The sequence below is a fragment of the Prunus dulcis genome, chromosome 2 (assembly GCF_902201215.1).
Source record: "Prunus dulcis chromosome 2, ALMONDv2, whole genome shotgun sequence".
In the NCBI taxonomy this organism is placed as follows: domain Eukaryota; kingdom Viridiplantae; phylum Streptophyta; class Magnoliopsida; order Rosales; family Rosaceae; genus Prunus; species Prunus dulcis.
Window position 1 is genome coordinate 7,342,693 of NC_047651.1, and position 15,519 is coordinate 7,358,211.

The 15,519-nt window shown below is 36.5% G+C and overlaps 1 protein-coding gene across 4 annotated transcripts; it reads right to left on the reverse strand.

Annotated features, from left to right (window-relative positions):
- Positions 1 to 1,385: 1,385 nt before the first annotated feature.
- LOC117619111 (DExH-box ATP-dependent RNA helicase DExH3) lies at positions 1,386 to 14,690 on the reverse strand. 4 transcript variants are annotated; one of them, XM_034348959.1, is made up of 19 exons: positions 14,335 to 14,690; positions 14,032 to 14,186; positions 13,841 to 13,928; positions 13,495 to 13,731; positions 12,915 to 13,010; positions 11,949 to 12,137; positions 11,637 to 11,796; positions 11,411 to 11,541; positions 10,759 to 10,929; positions 9,998 to 10,270; positions 9,435 to 9,629; positions 8,773 to 8,976; positions 6,324 to 6,393; positions 6,058 to 6,110; positions 4,884 to 5,192; positions 4,732 to 4,791; positions 3,301 to 3,453; positions 3,069 to 3,179; positions 1,386 to 2,496 (listed from the first exon to the last, which is right to left on the reverse strand). In XM_034348959.1, the coding sequence occupies exons 1-19, from the start codon at positions 14,569 to 14,571 to the stop codon at positions 2,026 to 2,028; spliced, it is 3,363 nt and encodes a 1,120-aa protein (XP_034204850.1). In that variant the 5' UTR covers positions 14,572 to 14,690; the 3' UTR covers positions 1,386 to 2,025. The 4 variants fall into 4 exon arrangements, with proteins under 4 accessions (XP_034204850.1, XP_034204849.1, XP_034204851.1 ...); XM_034348958.1 differs by having other exon boundaries at positions 6,058 to 6,206; XM_034348960.1 differs by lacking the exon at positions 10,759 to 10,929 and having other exon boundaries at positions 6,058 to 6,206.
- Positions 14,691 to 15,519: the final 829 nt, after the last annotated feature.

The window sequence follows — 15,519 nt, forward strand, 5'->3', positions numbered from 1 at the left end:
TTGCTCGTTCATTTGCTCCTCCTGACAATCGAATTCACTCCAATCCTAGGCACAAAACGAGCCCTTCCTGTGTTTGGTGTTTCATGGGATAAGAAGCCGGATAATGTTAAAAAATGAGCCCCAATTTTGACAGCCCTGCCTACGGTAATCTTTTTGTTGCTCGAATCTCATCCTTTTTAGCTTGAACAGCACAACCTCATTATATTTTGTTATATTTTGATCTCAATATCTTCCGACCTAACATTTAGTAACAAATCCAACTAAAAACACCAAATGCAGTTGGAAATGAAATTCAAAAACCTGTAGGGTGAAACCATTAAAGTTTCACAATTTAAGGCTGGGTCAAAGTTTTAAACGAAAACCAGAAACAGTAAGAGACCCGACATTGTAGTCACTGGTCGGCAACACTAAGGAAATCGTGGATCGATTGCAGGTTTAAGTTTTGTTTGGGTTTTATTGCTTAGCTTACTTCGGGTTTTCTGAGCACGTGATGGACAAGCAAGGTAAGTGGCTGTAATAGAAATTATTGGTGTTTTCATTAAGTTCGTTTACTAATGATGCAAGCAAGGTAAGTGGCTGTAATAGAAATTATTGGTGTTTTCATTAAGTTCGTTTACTAATGATGCAAGGCGCTTCTATCTCAAGTAGTTAAGATCATTTATTCCTGCACCCGAAATCCTAGAGTCGAACAAGGAGATCGGAACTTGTCCATGTGGTTTGCAAACAAACACCTCTTACCACTGAGGTAAACACCCACTGGCTAATTCGGTTGTTTTTAGTATAGTACATGTATGGAATTAAAGCATTTAAAGCATGACCATTCAGCTTGCATGACGTGTTCATAGATGAGAGTGAAAGTTTCAAATGTTTTCTCACAAACGGCATTGAGGAACACCTTGGGAAGGCAGAAAAGTGTAAGAAAAGGTACAGGTAAAAGAGTTCAAAGGAAAGGAGGTAAAACGACACAAGGGAAAGGGAAAGGGAAAGGCCCTCTCCCAAGCCCCACAAGGGGTTGCATGGTACCTAGGGAGGGCATGACTAAAATATTTGAATGTAAGGGAGAATCAAACCTGGGAACTCAGAGCCTATCCTCAAACCTAAGAACTCAGAGCCTATCCTCATTACGGCTTCATTTGTGTTTCTAAGCGAGCATCCAAAGTAAGCATGGGTGATGGACGTTGGAGAAGGCTAGAACAGATCCATTATCAACTCCGTCAGTGTTTAAGAATTTTATTTCTGTTATGTTTCGTTATTATGATTATTTAAATGACATACATGATTTCGGGGATGTTTCATATCATGTACGTAAATGAAAATGAATTCATTGAATTAATTGCAAATTACAAGGATTCATGTAACTCAATATCTAACTTTGGCAACAGAAAAAAAAAAAAAAAATGTATCTCCATATCTAACGAGTTCAGAAGAACCATCACTGCAATTAGTTTGTCTTTCTATAAATAAAAGCAACGACCTAATGAGGCCACATACAAAACACTTTGCGCCACTTCACAGACTAATGTAAAGTGTCAACGGCTATCAAGATCTCATGAAGACTTCAACGAAATGTTTTTCCGAAATGATCTACACCCCTTTGCAACATTTCAGACTCACCAATGGCGTGAGCGGCTACGGAGATTCAATGAAGACTTCAACCATCTATAAGAACCCCCTTAAAGGAAAAGATTTGTATTCCTATATACTATCCCACTCTACCAAATACTATATACCAACTGGGTTATATTTATGCCCATTTCTAAAGTTACACAACATTATCTCATCGAGAAAATGTTATTTCTTTCACCCAATGCTGCACCTAATAATCATATACTAATGAGGAAATGTCCAGCCCGCTCAAATCAGGAGTCTTTTGGTCTTTCCTATTAGTGATGAAGAAGACTTCTTTTTTCCGAAGGAGATATTGCTTAGAGCATCCTACGCACCATCGTCTAGATCAGTAGTACTCAACAGTTATCACCAACCACCTTATGGCAGCAGCTCTGTCTTCCAGATCAGTAATCACAATCAACCAGACTGACGTTTTGATCTTCTGCGTTTCCCAAGAAGTTTCAGCATGTTGTCAGTGACATCAGGAGGGGAGTTGTTCTCTTCATCACGACTATTGTCTGAGGTGTGAGTCAACCAGGCCAGTGCTTCTATAGCAGCATCCCTTTCTGCAAGCTGCTTATTTTTCTTGGGTTTCCCAACAAATTGCATGCCCTTGAACTCCACCAATGCTCTGAATTCATTCGACTTAAGGTGCTTTGTTTTATATTTTGGAGGGGAGTGTCCTGCTCTCATCAACAGAGTTTGTAGCAAACTCTTAGGATTGGTTCCGTCTTTTGTGAATCTGCTGTTATCACCAGACTCCTTTGGCCTCTTGCTGTCACGGCCAAATACAAATCTTCCTTCACATTGATCTCCGGATACTAGCTCTTGAACAGCAAGCATAAGGTACTTCCCTTCCTTGTGAATATCAAGGCTAGGATCTTGAAGCTGCATCATTGCAGGGGATTATCACTCATAAAATCCGGAATTACTTGTTTTTTCTTGTTGTGGCCTTTAACACAGTTGATACATTTGTAAACCAGGATTTCAGCCCAGTCCTAAAGGCCACAACAAGATAGCAGAATATCAAACAACAAATATGATAGGTTCTTTACAAATAAATGCCTAATATTGTCGATGCATGCCAGGTAGCATTTTCTAAAACCACATGAAGAATAGGTGGAAGAAAACAAGATGATTCATAAAGTTCCCAAAGATATAGAACATTTTGAAAACATAAGAATACTTCTTTGACCTTCTTCATCAAATTTTTGCAATGAACATAGTACAGGAAACACCAAAAGAGAAACTTCAAACAACTAATTATGTTTATCCACGCAAGTTCCATCCTATAATAAACCTAAGCACAGCAACACCCACAAAGTCACACCTAATCATCTAAAGAATTGCAAAACTAAAGTACAAGATTAATGCAATGTGCTTTTTATGAATGCAAGATTGGGGAGAAGTGTTAGTATCTGCATAGTATTTTGTTGAAGAAGCGTTAATTCCTGACTCACCTTCTTTTGAATAAGCTCATTAAGTTCTTCCTTAAGCTTCAAATAGCAGTCCACCAAACTAGGATCCATGAAGAAGTCAATATAACCTTCCAACATTCTCAAATGCCCAGCCTAAGGATGGAAAAAAAGAAAAAGAAACAGGAAAGGAGCAAAGTATAGATTATAAAATCATGGCAGTCAATTTCCTAGAATTGAATTAACTCAGGATTACATAATATGATTGAATAATCACCTGGACCCCATGGTTCAAGGAACCACCAAAAAGGATCAGTATTGAATCGGATACACCGGTGGAATCACGTATGAAAACAGTATTGACCTTTACTTTTTCACCAAAGACCAGCCAGGGGTAGGGAATTGTTTGGTAACGTGCATTCACAGAATTCTGAAAATAGGACCATACGATTAAGTACTGGGAACTACAATTTTTTTAGCACGGCAGCCATAAGTAACACGTAACACTACCAGACTGGTAGAAAATCTCTTCACATAATAAAACACTTTTATCTATTCAAAACTTGCATGATGATTTAAATTCTCACATCCAACAAATGCTCACTCCATAAATTCGAAAAGAATAATTCCTAGGGTAAAACTTTGAATGTAGATCATTAATTCCATGAGAGTTAACTGACCCAGATTGATATGATGATATCCAGCAAAATATTAATGATGACTATGACAAAGAAAAGGATCATTCACCATTTGACCTACGTGCATGTGAACACAGCAAGTGAACTGGCATACGGTGCATACAGAAATGTATATACTCTTTGGCATGCAAGTAGACCGGCTCGTGCACAACAGAAAAGTTATTAAAACATAAATGCGAACCCAACACATAATAGTAGAAATGCCAAATGAATTTTAATGAGTTATTCCAGCATTACATATACTTGAAAAACAGTATAAAAATTTCAAAACGTGAAGTTCTATAGCAAATGTTATCAAATTGCCAGATAGAGTTAAAAAAGTGAACAATTCCTCTATTGTATGTACACAGTAGACAGTAAGTCTACCTATGTTTTATCAGAACCCAAACAGAGCAGTCACATGCTAACTAAGCAAATCCTCCAACCCACAACCAAATGGTAATTGATTGGAGAGGCTCAGGTTGTCATATACTGCGGGTCTTGACATACCCGATGTATGACTTATATTCTCATGTGTGGCCGGACTGAGCCAAACAGGTGGATCAAATATATTGGATGATGTGGAGCACAACTGGCCAAACTGGGCCTGACACGTGGATGAATTGTCTGCTCTGATGCCATGCTAGAGTTAGAGCATCCAACTCATGATCATACCCGATGTGGGATTAATATTCTCACCACATATGAATATACCACATTGTATAGAAAACAGCCTCTCATCCAGACTACCAACCATACCTCTTCAGACATCAAAACTTGTTTGTTTTAGGAAAGATCAAAATCAAGCCCAGGTTAGATTCAAAATCTCATTCTAAATATGTCAGCAATAATTAATTATATATAAAAAATTTCTTTTTCTTATAAAAAGAATTAATTATATATAAAAGGACTTCATCAGTTGCCCAGATTCTAATTCAACAAAGTAAAACATTTATCCACCACCCACCTACAGTTCCAATTTATTTCGCAAAATATTAAAAATTTAGTTTGGACAAGGCATTGCAACTTACAGCATATAGTAAAACCTGGCCATCATCCATCGTTTTGAAAGACATGGATGTCTCTCGGTGCTGCAGATATGGTAAGAAGATACAATTGTCAACAAAACTGAGAATGTAAGGATTAGCCAATGAAAAAATATTTTCAAATAGAGAAACCATACCACTACAGACGCTATTCCAGGGAAAAGTCCAGAACATATGATTGCACGAACCAAGGACTGGTTGTGACTTAGCTTGTTGTTAATGCTTGCATCTGCATCCACCAAGCCAGCATCTCTCAAAATGTAGTTAAACTGCTTCCGAAGAGAATGAATAGCCTGAAGTGTTTGGGCAGAAAGGAAATTTCTCCAGCAGTATTCATACGCTGATCCTTCTCGTTCTGCATCTTTCCATCCTTCATATGCACGAACAAGAGCCATATGATCACTGTAATCTTTTGCAGAGAATCTAGATTTTGCTGTCCCTGCTAACTGTCAGAGAGGGGGAGAGAGGAAAACCTAATCAGTGACGTTCATCAGAGTGGATTTTACTAGATCCTATCAATGATTTCATGCATCAATATGGGTATTTAAATATTGATTTTGGTCTAATTGTTTAACTGACTAGGTGTGTGCAATCCGACACTATACTTTGTATGGAAGTGGTTTATATTATAATTTTATTTTTCTGTTTCTGGTTTGAACAATCGCTTTCTCATCATATGGGTATGTACTAAACTACTGTAACAATGTTAACTTTTTATACAAACCTATATGGAGAAGTGTGCGTTTGAACAGAATAGCTATCAGAAATTTGATGGAAAAACTGAAATTTGGTCCTAAATCTGTTTCAGGTTTTTGCTCTTGCACCCCAGTTTTTAAATTGAGTGAGAATATAAATTACATGAATAACATTATTTATATTACATGAATAACATTAGTAGATAGTAGATTTTCAGACTGAAGTAGATGGTACACGGTTATTGAACTTTTAAAACTGGGTATAATCCTATATGGTTTGGTTGCAAGAATTGTACTTTCGATATTGCTCTATTGGGTTTGCAGAACCAGAACAGAGATTAATTTTATGCAACTGCATGAATATATGCTCCTCCGTTAGACCAAGTTCTGTTTCCTTTGGACTAATGTTAGTGCGGTGTGAGAAACAAACATCAGGTTGGGTACTATTAACATGGGTTTCGAATGAATGTAAGAATCTCCACACGATGGGTAGGGTTTGTGTAACTTACAGCTAACAAGTCTATTTGTTTCTATCAGAGGTAATAATATAAGAGCTTTGCATAGCCAAGGAATAGACTTTGATGGACTAACTGTTATCATTGAATTTTGTACTTACATCCTTTTTGTCTTGAGGCAAAAGGAAAGGATCTCTGACGCTAAGCCCAGACACTATTGTAAGAACAGGATCAAAGCAATGAAACACGGCACCCATAATCAGCATTTTCCCTAGTTTGGGATCTACTGGAAGTATTGACAAATATTTTCCTGATCAAGAAACAAACATGACAGAACAAAGGGCAGAAATCTTAGTAAATAGAAAGCTAATAAGGGAATCCAGTTACACATTAATTAGTACAACTTTCATCTCGGAAACAGACTAACCGAGACTTGTCAAATTTTCATTATCATCTAATGCCCCAATCGATGTAAGAAAGCCAATGGCATTTTGAACCTGTCATGCATTGAATTTGTCAACCTGTCTGATTAACTAAGGTAATTCATAAAATAAAATAAGTAAGCCACTCAATACCGAAAAACAAAATGGAAAGCAGGGGGGCCATATAATCTGTGAAAACACAAAACTACTTTTAACTCAACGGAAATTATGCAATGTGAGGAACGTTTAAGATAGAACTAAAACTTACTGATTTTGGGACAGGTGAAGTTCTGAGCTGTGTACTAAGATCCAAGTGTAGATGTTATTAGTTTAATAATAGAAGCAGGTATGTGTAAATCATAAGACCGTCGATTTCACTATTAATGATTCTCAATTTCACTGCTTGCTGTTGGCAATCAATCATCAAATCCTTTTTTTCCTCCTTTGATAAGTAATATTTTTTTATGAAGGTGCCTATATTTAACCCAACTTTTTCATAATACCCAACTTTCTATATAAACCCAACTATTTTTTTAAAAATTTAACCCATCTTCCGAAATACCTCCATTAATACCGAAACCATTCTGTACCCACAAAAAGTAGTTACCCACCCATCTTACACCACTGAAAAACAGCACCCAGACAAGAACACTCACTGCCAAACCCCACCCGAGTAATGTTTGACAGTCAAAAACCATAATCGTGTCTTTACTTTTAGTTCTGGTCACGATAAAGGGTTTCTAAATTGGGTTTTTTTCACCCGTATTCAGTTCTGGTTAGTTGAAATGCAAATGAGTGGCTCAGTAGTCAGCCACTGCTCTTAAAGGAGGTTCGGTAGGCAACCACTGAACAAATACATTTATTTTTTTGGATATATGTTGTATGGTTGCTGGCTGCCAAAGGTTCCATAGATTTGGAACAAAAACGAAAGTTGGATGGCGTGTTCAGTCCTGTTGTTCATCTTCAATTGTATGACTATCAATTTTCTATTCCTTCTGTAAGGAAAGGGGGTATCTAAAGATTGAATTAATAAACTAATTTCTGAGGGTGGTGTAAGATTCCCATTTTCATTGGTCCTAAATGAAGATTATGCCACCACAAAAAATAAAAAAGTTGGAAATCGTCCTGTAGTTCATAAACAGTGTGGACAATAAAATCAAAACTGTTCCATTATTTCCAGATTATAAATTTATGGAATATAAGAGACAAAGCTTGATATGGAAGAATTTCAAACAAAATCAATTGTATACATGCTTACATGGTAGTGCCATACTAACTACTTTTATACGCAGATTATAATATGCCAAGAGAGAATAAAACAAAAACAGCAGAAATAAACAAGAGACATCCCTCTTTGACTAAGTACCAAGGATTGAAATATCGGCCGACACACCAATATTGGGGGGTAAGGCCATATCTTCCCCTGTATCGACGATATATCCCCAATAAGTGCGATATCCCCAATATTTCCTGATACCCATTACAGAACGCAAAAAAAATCCAGAAGTTTTAACGGCAATTGAAGCAAATTGAAACCCAAAAATAGCTAATCCTTGCCCACAACCCTATAATTTATTAATATGAAGAATCTATGCACAGTCCACTGCCCACATATCAGAGGACATGGTGATCAGTTTTGGATCTATGAGCATAGGAATTAGAACTAGTACTAACTCAAATGAATATTATGATGGCTATGGTTATGTCATGTCTAATTATAGTGGAACTAGTTATGGAGCTCAAGATGATGAAACAGATTATGGACCTACTAGTTGGGTTAATCCTAACTATCCCATATATGGGAGGACAGTAGGGAGCTCAAGAGAGACCTATGTGCACCATGTTCAAACATGGCTTACAAACTGCTCGGGTTACATGACTTGGTATGACTATTGTATGAATCTTGATGGTTGTTCCTCATTGTTTGAACCTCATAGGAGCTCTTCATTTATGTAGATGGACACTTATCTAAATTGTAATCCAATGTTTAAACAAACTATGGATTTATGCATGGTTTATTCATTCTAATCAACATTTTATTTTCGAACTTTTCATTAACGCACATTACATACCACTTATATTTCATCATATGTATATCTTATTATTAGTAAATTTTGAGTTTTATTTATTCAATACATTCATTGATAATGTACATAACATCTATGAAAGTTTTACATCAAAATTATGTGTTTCAATGCCTATATCTGTCATTTTTGTTAAGTTTTTCCTGATACCTAAAACGATAACGATATATTCCCCGAAATATCTGTAAATTGGAGGCCCGATATTATCTGCATGCCGATATTTTAATCCTTGGTGAGAAGAGTAAAAAGTTAATAAAAGAAATATATAAAATGAAGGCAGAATACATCATCTAATCATTTATGCCATACATATGGACACTGAATAGAATTATTAGACAGCCTAAAATATTCATTGGGCAGAAACACTTACAGCAAGTGGTTCCGGTGGCTGCAAGGCAGCTGACAAGAATTCCCCTATACTAGGAACCTGCAGACTTTTAATTTGCAAGCAGAGAGAGTTTAAAGGAGTTCTGAGAAGTTCAGGAAGTTGATATTCCGCAAAAGCATGATAAACACATCTGGGGTAAAGGTGGAAGCATTCGCCTGGCTGCACCCGACCAGCCCTGCCCCTTCTCTGCAACCAAGTAACGCCACAAGGCAAAAGAAAACCTTTTGCATATTAGATGCACAGATGTGGGAAACCAAACTACAAATAGAGATGAAAGACAATGTCAATGAGATGCCAATGACATTCAGAAAGCAATATATATAAGTATCTACTGTAATGCTGGCTCTTCAAACCATTCAATGTCTTTTAAAATACCAGGGGTGAATGAATAATGCCAAGTGCTAGGCAAAGCCACATATAATCCTGGCCAACCAAACACCATCACCTGCTAATCAGTAACCATATCCATTGACTTCATTCACATGTCATGATCAAAATCAGTTTATAAGTTAGCATTTTTACTTTAATGAGCCAGCAACATCCGAATGGAGGAAAAAGAACTCATTGAATTATAATGCGACAGAATCTAGTGCCTGCATATAGAAAATGCTTGGTTAAGTGGCCTAAGGTATAAAAAGACTTACTTGCCGAGCAGATGCTTGCGATATCCAAGAAGGTAGTAGACAAGGTGTATTATTCAAAGCATCATATGAGGTCTCTTTTGCTTTTCCACAATCAACGACAAAAACCACATCATTGATTGTAATGCTTGCTTCTGCCATATTTGTAGCAAGAACTACTTTACGAACATTAGGAGGTGGTCTTCCAAATATGAGTTTCTGGGGGAAAAGAAAGGTGATGAGTAATAGCATAACCACATTATCGAATGAAGTGTCTGTCATGTTAAAGTATATACAAGAGATCGCATATTATAGGCAAAGTCCGAAGGGGGAGGGAGAGAATTCTTTCTTTTACTATATCCTCATTTTGCACACCTTCGTAGAACAAATTTTCCATACCATGTTTATAGGCCAGACAAAGAAACAGAAAAGGCTAAATACCCTTATATGTAACTACTGCACTAACTGGCAAGCAAACAAACAATAAGCTCCTACACACACACATTGACACCGGGATATCTAAAGCTTCATAAGTTAATGCTGATGCAAATCCTAGTGCAGAATAGCAGATATAGAAATAAACTAACCTGTTCGGATGTTGCCATTGACCCATGGCAAGTTATTAGCAAAACCCTGTTAGGATCACCTAAAAGGGGATGGGCCTTAAGTTGATCCCTCAAACAGCTGATATCCTCCCACCCAGTCATGAACACTAGAACAGCACCTGGTCGTTCCTTTCGACATATATGGCATAAAACTGCCTCGATTAAATTAAATCCTATGCAATCAGGTGTCCAACATGATAGTGAATCACGCGCCCTGGGGCTGTAACTCTCAAAGCTTGATTTATTAAGAGCATCCTGCATAAAAGTAACAAGATAGGTTAGATCACACCAACTTCATACATAGCTTCAAAATTACATCTAGAGCTCTTTGTTTTTCCCATATTAACTCATGTTATATTGCAAAACATAACAATGGAAAGAAATCAATGGGAGCAATGGTTTGTTTTTGTTTTGTATTAGCCAATAAATAGAACAATTCAAAAGAGTAGATAATGAAAGTCTATTAACACGTGGGAGCACGTATGGATGGAGAGTCCCAAGATCATTTAAACTATTAGGCAACGCTTTAATTCCCCGATATGGGATTCACACTCTCAACAAGAACAAAGAGGCAAGAAAGATAATCGTCACTAAATGATTGTGAAGATTCCACAAGAACTATTAATGATGCTACTGCAAATAACCCTACCAAAACTTTGTATTACAATTTGCATGAATTCAAACTTGGAAATTTCAAATAATTCTGAAAGTTCCATGAAAGCCATTTCGAAATAGCATCATACCTCAACTAGAGCAGTAATCTGGTTTTTCCTTTTTCGAGGCACTAACTGCTTCTGTGTTTTCCACATTTTGTCTTGGCCATAATCATCAATTTGGTTGAAAGAGGTCAACTTATACCCAGTTATTTCAAGTACATCTTCTAAAAAGTGTGCTTTCACTGGATATGTAAAGCCCTGAATAGCATACAAATGCATTAGCATTGATATGGGGCAAAGAATTACATGTGAGATTCTTTACATTACTTGATGGTAGAGAATGAGGAATAGAATCAGAACAGCTGCCTGCAATACTTGTAACCCCAACTAATTCTTATTTTCCAATATGAAACAAAAGAAACATTTATTAATATTTAATACATTAATGTCACATCAGTTACCACAAGGGCATTGCTTTAACACTAAGATTCCATATTTAGTAACTACTTTTTTTATTCACTTGCAGCAGAACCTGCCAAATTCATGACACTTTTCTGATGCAGCACAAATTTATGGTCATTGTCGTTTACACAGCACCATACATACGTTTGCAAGCAGTTAAACATAAAGTGCATGAATAACAACCCTCTCTATACAGCCGACACTATCTCCAGAAACTAGGAAAATTAAGGTAACATGAATCAATATATACCCTGAATAAACTCAGAATTTAGCTAACCGGAATGTGAATTGTTGGTGCTCCTCCAAAATAATTTGAAAATAGCTCAGCATTCAGAGTGGCACTCATTAAAACCAATCTTAAATCCCGACGGCGTGGAAGCAGATCCTTCAACACAATCAATAAGAAGTCTGCAATAAACAGTTATAGAAGGGGAAAAAATTATTAAGCTAGGCTGCTACTTCTGCACTATCAGACATTAACATGGATATGTATGGAAGTGCACCTTCATTCATGCCTCGCTCATGAATCTCATCAACGAAAACATGGGTTATACCATTCAGGTTGCGATCACTCAACAGACGGCGAAGTAAAATACCACTGGTACAGAAAAGCAGATGGGTATTTTTTCCCTTCATTCCCTCCAATCGAACTTTATAACCAACCTACCAAAAAAATCTCTGTTGTGGTATAGCAGCAGAATATTTCAATTTAAAACTCTGGGTCTTTTTCCTTCTTTAAAGTAAATAAAGTCATAGTGTGTGTGTGTGCCTGCATCTATCATCTCTTTCTATGGTTTGATGGAGACGAGACTCACTGTTTCACCAAGAGGCTCTCCCCTCTCTGCTGACACTCTTTCTGCAACAGCCATAGCAGATATTCTTCGAGGCTGTGTACAAATGATGCTACAGAATGCTCCACGGCCAGATTCTATTTCTGACTCTAGTATATATTGAGGAAGTTGAGTGGTCTTACCACATCCAGTCTCTCCAGAAATCACTATTACCTATCATCATACGAACTTATTGGGAATTCTGGTGGATAAAAAATATGAAACACAGTACAGAAGAAGTATGTTCATTAATAGTTAAGATAACAAAGAAGATCACAGCCCACTGATCACAAGAATTAGAGTTTCTTCTTTTTGGTCTGAACAAGAATTAGAGTATCTACTCCATAACAAGCACAAACTGTTGCATGACAAAGAAAAATGGTTTCCAGCATATAGATGACCTAGATAGAATACAATCCCCTCAAACATCTATATCTATAACTAAGTAATAAGAAGGTATCAATAGACACCATTATTTTTTTCCTCTTGATTGAGTGTTGCTTGTTCATGTTGTACAGCTATTGGGTCTTACTCTCGTAAGCTGCAGGAACATGTTTTGTGGACTCCTTGTCCACATTGTTTGTATCTTTCACCTTTTTCCAGTTACATAAATGCAAAAAAAAAAAAAAAAGAATCTTGAAGACTATTCGAAATTCAGAAAAACTACATGGGAGGAATCTATTATAATAAACTGCATATGCATTATATGTCAAATTATTTCATATATTTCTACCATTTTAAGTTTCTACTAAATTTTCAGGCCAATTAAATAGTTACTGCTAAGTTCTTTAGTAAAACAACAAAAGTAAGAAATTAATAAGTGTTTTTTTGTTTATGAATTCTTATTTCTTTTTAACAGTGCCCACACTTAAAACTAGTAAAGAATAGAAAGAATAAAAACACACCAAAACATGGTTAGATGAGATGAAGCTACACGTTGTATAATTAAACCTGATTTTGTGCAATTGCTTGCAGCAACCTTTCATTCTCCTTGAAAGCCGGTAGTGATTTGCGGAATTCTAGCATCTTCTTGCCTTCAGGTGATTCCTTTAAATCAAAAAGAAACATGTTGGAAAAGAGACCAGAATCATTAGCATGGTATTATTATTACCTTCAACTTTATCACAGATAATTTATGGCACATCTCTAGCACTACATGAACGCAGACCTGGCTCGAGGTGCTTCTTATCATGAAGTTATTCAAAATCTCACTTTAAGTTGTTATGAGAATTTTTAGATGGATAGCAAGCAACTCCATCCATGCAAATGTTTGAGGATGGAGATGAGATCCAGTAGGCACAACGCAAAATTAAAGGAACAGGGGTCATTATTATGCATAGCTAAAGAAGAACTATAAGGGCGCTTCAAATAATGCAGATAAAATTATGCTAATAGAAGCAGTGAGACATTTCCATGTTTCCTTTGATTTCCTTTATTTTTGTCAAGATCAAAATGGAGAATTTCTAACATAAACAAAACAGCAACAGGTTACAGCCAATTTATTAGGATACAAAAGGCAAGTGAATGATACCTGCCAAGCTCTTTGCATATTACGCATCCGCAAACTCCTCCTCTGAAGAACCTTCTCCATGACAGACCCATCTAGAAGAGAATCGGCATTCTCATCAGGAATTGCATTTTCAAGCTGATCAAGGTGCTCAGAGTCACCTCTATTGTCGGTGAACTTTCCAGAGTTTAACCGGACTCGATCAAGGTGTTCCTGCAGCAAACCCTCTACCCTCCTTTGCAAACCAAGAGGGATAACCACCTGCCCATATTGATCACAATATCAAATTCTCCCCATAAAACCACTCCCAACAGATACTACAAATTATTTGTGCTTTCAAAGAATTTTCGAGAAGAGAACATGACACTACCTCCCTTTGTGGCCGCTTATCATCCAAATCTGGCCTGTAGTTTGGAAGAGGAATCTTGCTGGCAACCACCACTTTCCCATATATTTCACTAAGAGTAAGTAGAGTTCAATAAGAAATTTCTTCTCTCCGGCAATGATTAACAAAACAGTAACAAAAGAACAAAACTTAAGGTTTCACTTTCTTAGTCATACCAATAAAGTCCCATCCTTTTGGCGAGGTTCGATATCTGCTCATAGTCTCTCCTATCCCTCTTATCTCTGGATACAATCTCTTGGTCCTTTTCGCTGCGCAACAGCAAGCTCATTTTCCATTTCCACTCGTCAATGTTCGCCACCGAAGATGATGCCTACAATCGAGTATCAACCAAATGTTCTTCATCAATATATGTACATATTTCTAAGCACAAAACTTCCACCCAGGACTTTTCAGGCATTTTCTCTGCAGCCAAACAGAGGATAACAACAATAACAATATGAAATTTGACAGAGAATAACCTTTTGGCCCTCGAAATCGCACTCGTACTCGTCGTCAGAGAACTGCTCGGCAGCGTAGCCGCAAAACCCACGCTTGGAAACAAGGAATCCGCCATTGGAGATTGAGGAAGAAGAAGAAGAGTGCAGAAGTAGTAAGGCGAGGTATCGAGTATGTGTGCGGAAAAATGGATAACAAGCGTTATTCTTGTTGGAGACTGCCTTGAGAAGAAGACCCACTGCTGCTCTCGAACTACGCATCTTCTAAGGCATCTCCGTTCTCATTTTCTGAGTTAAAGACGAAAGGGAATTGGAAGAGAATGAGAGTCAATAGCTACGGGGTTTTGCAGACAGAGTGAAAGGGAAGCAGGAGATTTACTGACAACAACGAACAAAATAAATAAAGATTTACGGTGGTTTTTTTTTTTTTTTTTTTTTTATAAGATGATTTTAGGTTAAGAAAAATTGACATATATATTCAGTAAACTTTAAACATAAAACATAATCAGAACTACTCACTTTCCAAAGTTAAAATACCCATTTGTTAAGCTCATTTTAAAAAACTTAAACTCATAAAAAAATCAAAAATACCCACATAAAAAAAATTTGTTATATAACTAAAAGAAAATTGTAGAGACAATTGAAAAGTAGAGAAAGATAATAGAATTTGTGTCAATCAATTTATATCTCTCGTCCTGATAAGACCTCTTATTTATAAGCTTACAATGATATGAAGACATTAACAACTCATAAATTACAAGCTCATAACTATGATATTTAGTGCATACATAGAATTAGAAAGGGTGAATGCTAGGTATGGTGCTCATCCACCAACTCATGCATTTAGAACAAATTTGAGGTTTTAAAGTTTCTCTCTCTCTCTCTCTCTCTCTCTCTCTCTCTCTCTCTCTCTCTCTCTCTCTCTCTCTCTCATTTGAGAATTAGGATTTCTTATTTTCTTATTTTGATTTCAATTTTTTCTCCTCCCTCTCTCCTTTTCTTTTGAGAATTAGGATTTCTTATTTTCTTATTTTCTTATTTTAATTTTAATTTTTTTAGATATTAAAAATAGTTTAGAGTTCAATACCAAAAAAAATTTTAGATCCTAAAATTAGTATTTTAAAAAATCATGTTTTAAAAAAATAAATCATGATTTTTTAATTCCCTTTTTTAGCACGATACCAAAAAGACCCTAAATTGCCCTTCATA

Bases quoted from the DNA above. Each gene is read 5' to 3' on its own strand.
- LOC117619111 (XM_034348958.1), bottom strand. From the start codon at position 14,571: ATGCGTAGTTCGAGAGCAGCAGTGGGTCTTCTTCTCAAGGCAGTCTCC. The intron at 14,187-14,334 runs GTTATTCTCTGT...ACTCGATTGTAG, and splicing joins GCGATTTCGAGGGCCAAAAG to GCATCATCTTCGGTGGCGAA. The intron at 12,138-12,914 runs GTTTAATTATAC...GTATGATGATAG, and splicing joins AAGCAATTGCACAAAATCAG to GTAATAGTGATTTCTGGAGA.